General features: G+C 49.4%; 1 protein-coding gene across 1 annotated transcript in view; it reads right to left on the reverse strand.

Annotated features, from left to right (window-relative positions):
* Nucleotides 1–9,028, reverse strand: part of LOC126536806 (cell adhesion molecule Dscam1-like) — a 494,472-nt gene extending 485,444 nt beyond the window's left edge. The window contains exon 1 of the mRNA XM_055074010.2: nt 8,262–9,028. Within this exon, the coding sequence (XP_054929985.1) occupies nt 8,262–8,508 (247 nt within the window). The 5' untranslated portion in view covers nt 8,509–9,028. The remainder of the gene's footprint in view (nt 1–8,261) is intronic.
* Between the last annotated feature and the right edge of the window lie 839 nt (nt 9,029–9,867).

Genomic DNA, 9,867 nt, shown 5'->3' on the forward strand with positions numbered 1-9,867 from the left:
ATGCTCTTGTTTACGTTACTGGGCGCTAGCGAGTTAGGAATTTATTACTAATGTTGCAGCTTGCCTGCTTTCAGCATGAGCGCACCCAGCGCCCTGAAAGTCTACGGGTGCCCCCCCACCCAAATGGATGAAACTTTATTACAGAAGCCGAGGAAGAAAAAAAAAACATACTCATAAAGTGGTTTGCCATCCACGACCAGTTTGTTATAAATTTAGGGCCATACTCTTCCGCCACTAACTTTTACTTTCCGTGAGTAGCTGCCATCAAAAGGTCGAACAATTTCTTATCTGCTGTAATGCGTTCGGTGACAACATAGAGCAGAATAACTCAGCGAGCTAATGGCATACAGAAACTTTATAATACAATGAACTGCTTACTCCGGCAAATTTGTTCGAACCCGTGCTCCCGCTGTGTCAGGCCCTTTTTTTTCATAGTTTGTATCATTTTATTATTTTATTTTCAAGAAACTAGTAATCGTACGTGTACGCGTACTACGGCAGGAGATGACTAGGCATTATTTGCTCTGGAGCACCGTCAGGCTGGAGAAACAATTTCCTGACTTGAAAACAAGGGAATGGCCAAGGGGGCAATTTCTTCAATCATTCACAGAGAGAAGTTTCTAAGTCATCAGGTAGGCATTGCATATCGGGTACCTTTTTTTCTGTGTGTGCCAGACGTTACGCCGGGAAAAGTAGTCGAGTTAACAAGCGGTTAGGCAAGCATGACGGTGGTTTGAAAAAATCAGTGATGACGCATATCGGGGATAATTGTGAAGAGTGCAATTGTCGTCCAATGCCTAGGAAGACCTCATTTCCTTTTCCCCATCATAACCTAATAGAAAGGGAGCTGGTTGAAGTTTATCACATTGCAAAAAAAAAAAGGCTCCTGTGTGGCGTTGCGCTTGTTTTATTAATGGCAGAGACAATGGTCTTGCCTTGAAGCTGAATAGACTATCGAAAATCATGCGCCGGCTGTGTATAGTGGGCAATTTCCTTGTGCATTAGCTTTTTTTTTTCTATAGCATATATACTGATGGTTGGCCGGGCTCATCAAGTCAAGGTGATTAGGTTGACTGGTGTCGCTAACATGCTTCCATTACGGGGTTCGGCCTTTTCAGCATGTCTTGGTCTTTGGTGCATATATGCCGGCTTCAGTGCAATAAAACTGTAAGTTGATAGACAGCGCCATGCCGTTCTTTAATCTTTCGTCATTGTCCTGTTTTTGTGCGGCATTTTATTGTGTGCTAGCCAAATGACCAGACATTTACAAACATATTACAGTGGAGAGGAAGAAGTGAGAAGGAAAGCGCAGGAAGCTTGAACAGGCAGAGCCCCGTTGACTACCCTGCACATGGGAAACAAGAAAGTGGACAAAAATCTGAGAAGAAAGACGGAAGAGCACATTTGATATATATATATATATATATATATATATATATATATATATATATATATATATATATATATATATATATATATATATATATATATATATATTGTTACGCCCAGAAAAGGCGTTACTTTGAAGCCGGGTAGAGTTAGAAGCGATGGCCTTGGTCAACTGAGCGCCTGTCGAGCCTCAGCCAGCCAGCCACACGTCGTCGTCCTCGTTCACCACCCTTCGGTGCCCCCACATACTGTTTGTTGAGGCGTGAACCCACTATGCACCTAAGCGCGTCACATTCGTGAACCCACTATGCACCTAAGAGCGTCACATTTCCCTCCGCGCAGACGAAGCCCGCCGGGCAAGTCAAACAGGCTGTCGAGAAATAAAGGGCTTTAAACGGGCGACATGCGAAAGTTCAGTCTTTGCTGACCGTCGGCCATTTGATGTGAGACGTGCTATGCGGTAGGTTAATTCGCTGATGCGCTCCGTAATAACATAGGGTCCAACATAGTGGGCCAGCAGTTTTTCACATAGTCCACGTTTCCTGGTTGGTTTCCAGAGCAACACTAAATCACCAGGGTCATATATCACGTGTCGGCGTCGGCGGTCGCAGCGTGCCTTCGAGCGGTCTTGTGAAACAAGAGTGCGTAACGAAGCAAGTCGTCGGGCTTCTTCAGCAAGACAGACTGTCTCTGATATACAAAGATTATCGTGGCTGGAAAACGGGAAGATAGTGTCTAGTGTATAACGAGGCGGACGAGCGTAGAGAAGAAAGAAGGGACTGTAGCCCGTAACTTCATGCTTTGACGTGTTAAATGCGTACGTAATGAAAGGTAGCACGCTGTCCCAGTTCTTATGATCTGACTCGACATACATGGACAGCATGTTAGTAAGAGTTCTGTTCGTGCGTTCCGTAAGGCCATTTGTTTGGGGATGATACGGGGTGGAATGTCGAAACCTTGAAGCACATAGACGAAGCATCTCTTCGACCACGTCTGCAGTGAACTGCCGCCCACGATCGCTGATGATGACTCTGGGAGGTCCATGTCGGAGAATGACAAAATGCAGCAGAAAAATACACACTTCGGTTGCAGTAGCCGATGGTATTGCAGCTGTCTCACAGTAGCGTGTCAAGTGATCGGCACACACGATAATCCAGCGATTCCCATCGGATGAACGCGGGAAAGGACCGAGGAGGTCGATGCCAACTTGCTCAAAGGGAGAGCTGGGGGGTGGCACTGGATGGAGTTGACCAGGAGGAGCACTCGTCGGACGCTTATAACGTTGACACTCGCTGCAGCTGGACACATACTGGGCGGTCGTCTGGCGCATTTTAGGCCAGTAGAACCTTTCTTGGAGGCGGTAGAGAGTTCGCGCAGAACCCAAATGTCCAGATGTTGGATCGTCATGCATAGCGCGCAAGACGGAGACACGGAGACTCTCCGGGACCACCAGAAGATATCGTGGGCCTGTAGTAGAATAGTTCTTTTTGTAAAGAACCCCATCACGAACACAGAAACGAGTGGATGGTGCTGATTGCCTTGCAGTAATGAGCAGTGGTTCTAAAGTTCTGTCTTTTTGTTGCTCGACCTTGAAGGTATTTATATCAGGAAATCCCGGCTCCAGTGATGCGATATAGCAGTCGAAGTTGTCCGCGTCGCAGTCCGTCGTTGGAAGCGGCATGCGCGAGAGGCAGTCAGCGTCGGCGTGTCGGCGGCCGCTTTTATAAGAAACGGTAAAGTTATATTCCTGTAAACGGAGTGTCCAACGCGCAAGCCGGCCCGACGGATCACGGAGATTAACCAGCCAGCAGAGAGAATGATGGTCTGTCACCACAGTGAAGGGGCGCCCGTACAGGTACGACCGGAAGCGCTGTATTGCGAAAATAACTGCAAGACATTCTTGCTCTGTAACAGTGTAGTTACGCTCGGACTTACTTAAAGAACGACTCGCATAGGCGACGACGTGTTCTTTGGTGTCGACGCGTTGAATAAGAACGGCGCCGATGCCAATACCGCTAGCGTCCGTATGAACTTCTGTGGGAGCCGCATGGTCGAAGTGTCGGAGAATGGGATGAGACGTCAGACGAGACTTCAGCTCACGAAAACTAGCTTCACATTCAGGAGTCCACTCAAAGGGAACGCCCTTCTGGAGGAGGCATGTCAGCGGATACGCGATGTTGGCAAATCCACGAATAAACCGGCGGAAGTACGAGCAAAGCCCTAGGAAACTGCGTAGCTCTTTTACATGGCGAGGTTGCTTGAAGGCTTCCACCGTAGCAGTCTTCGCTGGATCAGGCCGTATGCCGTCCTTATCCACTAGGTGTCCCAGAACGAGTGTTTGGCGCTCTCCAAAATGACACTTCTTCGAGTTGAGCACCAAACCCGCTTTGTCCAAGCAGTCTAGCACAAGATCGAGACGTGCGTTGTGCTCACTGAACGTGCGCCCGAAAATCACTACATCATCTAGATAGCACATGCATACTTCCCACTTCAAACCACGCAGGATGTTGTCCATGAAGCGCTCGAAAGTTGCAGGCGCATTACAGAGCCCGAACGGCATCACATTAAATTCAAAAAGTCCATCTGGTGTTACAAATGCCGTTTTCTCCTTGTCTGCCTCGTGCATAGGAATCTGCCAGTACCCCGACCTCAAGTCAACAGACGAAAAGTAAGACGCTGATGAGAGGCAGTCGATAGCATCATCAATACGCGGAAGAGGATATACGTCCTTTTTAGTGATGGTGTTGAGGCGGCGGTAGTCAACACAAAATCGCCATGTACCATCTTTCTTTCTAACCAGGATCACTGGCGCTGCCCACGGACTACAGGATTCTTGGATTACATTCTTATTTAGCATTTCGTGGACTTGGTCATTGATCACCTTGCGTTCCGACGGTGAGACTCTGTATGGTTTCTGTCGCAGCGGTTGGGCAGATCCCGTATCGATGCGATGGTGTATACGAGAAGGAGGAAACAATGGTGGTCCCTCTTGCTGGAAGAAGTCAAACAGTCGGGCATGTTTTAGCAGAATATTCGCCACTTCGTGACGTTGCTTAGTGCTGAGCGACTTGTTTACCATAGTCAGAAATGAGGAGTGCGCCGCAGGGCAGACATTAGCGAAATGGCGCTCATCCGCAGAATCAAGGGCCTCTGTAAGAATGGCGAGCGATAGCACGTGATCTTCATGGTAGGCGGCAAGTTTCAGACCCTGTGGTAGTATTGCAGGTTCACTCGAACAGTTTACGGCCCATAAGTTGGTGCGTCCCTGAACAACTGACAGCGTGCAATACGGTATCAGTACATTCCTCTTGATGCAACTCAGGTGAACGGGCTCCACGGTAGCGTCAAACGTTCCGTCGGTGGTGGGGAAACAGGCGACTGAAACACACGTTGCGGATAACGGAGGCACAACTGTATCCCGGGATACACAAAGCACACTTTCACGACACGGTGGGGCTTCCATAAACGCCGCAGCAAAGCTAGTACCTACACTGATTTCACCCGTTTTGCAGTCGACGGTGGCACCACACAGTTTCAAAAAATCAAGACCCAGGATTACGTCATGCGTAGAATGAGGTAGAACAGCGAACTCCGCGTTAAATATTTGACCACCCAAGGTAACGTCTACATTACACACGCCCACAGGATACAACAACTCCCCACTCACTCCGCGAAACGTATCGGCACGGTCCCAGCGAAACATCACCTTTCGTCCTAGGAGGCTTTTAAACGCAAGACTCATCACTGAAACGGTTGCTCCCGTGTCCACTAAGGCCATGGATGAAACCCCGTCAATTAATACAAACACCTTATTCTTAAACATACAAATGGTTGGAGGTATCTCTGTCGATATCGAAGATTGTCCAGCGACCTCACCTCCAACGGCCGCGCTGGCTAGTTTTCCGGGGGTGGCGACGGGTATCGACGCCGCGGAGAGGGCGACCGGCTTACACGAGGAGCGGGTGGTGGTGTCAAGCTGCGATCGGATGCTGGAGAACGGTTCCGTAGCGGCTCCGGGTGCTGGTGAGGCAAGCTTCCTAAATATGTGTGCGAGGGCGAATATGTTTCGCCCAGAGGAGCGCGGTACCGCCTAGACATCGTCGATCGGTCGAACCTCGGTGGTTGGCGGCGATTGCAGTACCTGGCAATGTGACCCAAGTCGCCACAGCTATAGCACACAGGTAAACGACGATCGATGAACTGCCCTTCGAAGCGCTCAGCCGTGGGGGGTCGTGTAGCAGAGCGGAGCGGCTGAGCCTGCTGCACAGGAGGAACGGTCGGTCTGCGTGCAAACCTGCTGGGGCGAGGATGTTCTGCTGGTCGGTGTTCGGGCGTAAATGTGTCCTCACGTGGCCATGGAGCACCTCTGTGGTTGACGTCTGTGACACATACGGCGGGTTGCCAGGAAGCGCAGGGTGCCGCAGGCGCCATGTGTTGCGGGTAATAAGCGTCAGGTTGTCGTATGACGTCGCGCGCAAGTTCCTGGTGCCGCAGCAGTTCTTCACGCACGATCTGCCGTATAGTAGACGAAAGATCGGCAGACGGGCTCTCATCGACGCTGGCAATGGTTGTCACATTCGCTAGGCGTCCAAACTTTGGCACAATGCGACGTGTTTTCAACGTCTCAAACGTACGGCAATGACGCACGACATCTGAGACGGAATCAACGTGTTCCCGACTTATGAGGAAATTGTACACATCTTCTGCAATTCCTTTGAGGAGATGTCCGACTCGGTCTTCCTCGGACATCTGCGGATTTACGATTTTGCACAGCTTGAGGATTTCCTCTATGTATATAGTGCATGTTTCTCCAGGAGCTTGAGCTCTTTGAGCAAGTGTTCTCTCGGCGCGTTTCTGTTTGGCGTGGGTGTCGCCAAAACACTTCTTAATTTCCTCAACAAAGTGCTCCCACGTTGTTAGGGAGTCTTCGTGGTTTTCATACCACATCAACGCTGTCTCACTCAGAAAGTGTGCAACATATTCAAGCTGAGTGACAGAATCCCAACGGTTGTAGCGGCTCACCCTTGCGTAGTGCATCAGCCACTCGTCGACGTCTTCGCCCACTTTTCCCGCGAACGAGCGTGGTTCCATGTAGTGCCGCAAAAGTCCAACTGGCGCTGACCTTTGAGAAGGTGAAACTATAGCTGGCATTTGTCCACCTCCGTCCTGAGCCATAGGGAAGGTCGTTGGCAAGAGACCGGCAAGACGACGGCTCCGGCGAAGTTCTAGATGTTGCGACTCCGTGGTACGTTCTGTCGTACCCAGCACCTCCACCACTCTGTTACGCCCAGAAAAGGCGTTACTTTGAAGCCGGGTAGAGTTAGAAGCGATGGCCTTGGTCAACTGAGCGCCTGTCGAGCCTCAGCCAGCCAGCCACACGTCGTCGTCCTCGTTCACCACCCTTCGGTGCCCCCACATACTGTTTGTTGAGGCGTGAACCCACTATGCACCTAAGCGCGTCACATTCGTGAACCCACTATGCACCTAAGAGCGTCACAATATATATATATATATATATATATATATATATATATATATATATCAAATGTATATATATATATATATATATATCGATATTGAAGGGGAAATGAGACGTCCACCCAATCGTAGCAATTGCCACAAAGGAAACCCATACGGGTTCCTCGAAAGAAAAGCTCGCGGTTGAAGGAAACCTTGCCCTGGTCCGGGACTCGAACCCGGGACCGCCGCCTTTCCGGGGCAGCCGCTCTACCATCTGAACTAATCAGGCGGCTAGCAGATGGTAGGGCCTAGTTATGATTATTTCGTTATGATATGAAAAGTTATGACTATTTCCCTGAGTGTAACAATAAGAATGCATTAAGAGTAAATGAAAAATTAAACAAACTCTTTTTAGGAACCTAATATCGGAACGAACGTTCTCACCTGAACGTTGTTTTCTTAAGTGGTGTTTCACATCCAGGGTACTAGCTTTAAATTTAGATCATCCCAGTTCTCACATTCAAACGGCAGCGAAAATTTTTATCTGAACCGTATCAGCCAGACGAGTATCAGCCAGACGAGAGACTTTTTACGCATCTAAGCTCAACGTTTTAAGCCCAAGATAGACAGAATAGCTTCGTCAACAGAATAAGCTATGAGAATAGATATAGGTATATCTGCAATTTTCGTATTATTAATTTTGCTATGTTATCTGTGCTGATCATGTGTGCTGATCGTAGGTACCGTGTTAAAAAGAAACTGTGTTAAAATTATGCCAATAACATCCGCATATTAAAGCTTCATTGCAATGTTCAAAGAGTCTTCCTAAAAAATTAAACGGAAGCATAAGCGACTGCCCTGAACAATGGTTTTATATTTACAAAGCTAATGGGAATTTGTGCATGATTTGTTTCACATTATTGGAGCATCATGCTTATTTAGAAATGAACCTAATGGCAAGGAATCCATTGACCGAAATTTTGAATGCGGCACACTTCTACCTGAACTACTTGAAATGAGTGAAAGAAGCATACATGAAAAATGCACACCTTCTTCTTTTGATTGTTCATACTCACCAAGAGAAGTAATTTCAATAAAGCCTCTACATTCTGTGAGCTGTGCTCACCTGGAGGAATCGTACGACCTTAACAACAACATTTCTCTTTTTTTTCTTTTGTTTTATGCAACCGAGGAGACTACGTGTTCCACTGAAAAGCCCTCTTGAAGCATGTCTGAAAGTGTCGTACTGCAATCTATTGTCACGTGCAATGAAAGCGTTTGCAAGGATTAATGAGCTCTTAAAAACGTATTATAATACATTACCGCTGTGCGTTTTAATAAGTCCACATTTACGCAAGCTAACCGTTACACGTAATTTATTCAAGTGCGTAAATATAGCCGAGGCACCTTACCATTCGCAGAACACGATGCCATCGTCGAAGACAGCAGTACAAGCGGGAACACGAAACGCAGCGACAGCTGAAGCATTGTTATCCTGAACATGGTTGCGAGAAGGCGTGTCCTGTTGGGAACTAGCACCATGTCCTTATCGACGATTTGACTGTAGACGTCGTCTGTGTTCCCGCGTTTCGCCATCGGCCCTCGCGGCGCCCAAGAGTACGACAGGTCGCTGCGGTGGCGGCACTGTGCAACAAGCATGCGACCTTCCCTTTCACTGAAATGCCAACGACCACGCTTTAGTCTCGTAGTGTCCGCGGCTGTCTCCGTATACGCTGATGCAAGAAACCGAGCTCTTATCCCACAAGTGCATCGGTGTCATCACTGACAGTGTCCGGCAGGAGAACTTCGTCGCCCGCACGCACCGGCATCCACCGGCAGGGAGGCTGTCGCAAGTAACAACAATCGTTTCCCTCGCTATAGTCACTGCAAACGCATACTCGCGTGGTGGTACCAGCGGGCAACCACTCCGACGCCGTGTTCGCCTTAACAAGCACCCGATGGACCCTCCCAAACGAGGGCGGCGGAAACCGCACAGGAAAACACGCAGGTCAGCATCGTGGCTTCTCCGCACGCCGGCGTGCACCGAGGTGTGCCTCCACGGACGCCGGCGCTCGACGCGAGCACGCTCGCCGAAACCACGCTTTCCCGCGGCGCGGACGGAGCGCGGTGAGGCAGGGGCGAAGAACCTCGGGGAAAGCTGCGCGGCCGGCTTGCGACAAGCTGCACATTTCTGGTGCGGCTGGGTTTTGGGGAGAGACCCCGAACGGGTCCGCGTGCTCCGATCGATCCTGGCGTCGAGGCTAAGCACGCGGGCGAGCGCATGCGCATCAGGTCTCAGCTGGTGAAAAGGCGGGAGGGGGGGGGGGAGGAACAGCGGTGGAGGCGGAGGGGCGACAGGGAAGAGAGGAAAGCAGAAGCAATACAGGATCTCTGGAGGATCGAGAGTATCGACACTGGGGAAAGCGAGGAATAAAATGTGTGCGGAGGTTGGGCGTGTGACTTGATGCGGAAGGTAGCCGGCCCCCTTTCTTGTCTTTTTCCCCCTTTTCCTCGCCTTATATTTTTATCCACAGCTAGGTTTGCAGCGCTCAGCCTTCTTGTCGGGAAGAGAAAACTGTTATTACTCAGAAAATGGGAGTTTCGCTTTGGCTCAGTGGATGTATAGAGCTCTGAACAACACCGAAAGTTTTTGGGATCAAACCACCCCTATCAAAGGATAACTTGGGTTGGGACTTCAAGGGAACGATAGAGTCGTTTCGCGTTACGTAGGGCCCGGTGCTTCGAACTGGCAACAGTGACCGCAGGTGGCATTGGCGGGAAGTGAGAAATATGCCAGCTAAATGTGCCGGCCTTGGTCGTCCCCCCCCCCCCCCCCCTCTAAAAAAAAAATTGTCCTGAGCCTCCCACTACTGCGTGCTTCATAATCAGATCGTGGTTCTGGCATGTAGTACCTCAGAATTTAATTTTTATTGATGCGCCTGTAGAGCTGACATTCGTACTTGCGTGGTTGTGCGCAACAATGTTATGTAATCGCTGCGGCAGTTAGATAAAAAAGTA

Source organism: Dermacentor andersoni, chromosome 4, assembly GCF_023375885.2.
Source record: "Dermacentor andersoni chromosome 4, qqDerAnde1_hic_scaffold, whole genome shotgun sequence".
Lineage (NCBI taxonomy): Eukaryota > Metazoa > Arthropoda > Arachnida > Ixodida > Ixodidae > Dermacentor > Dermacentor andersoni.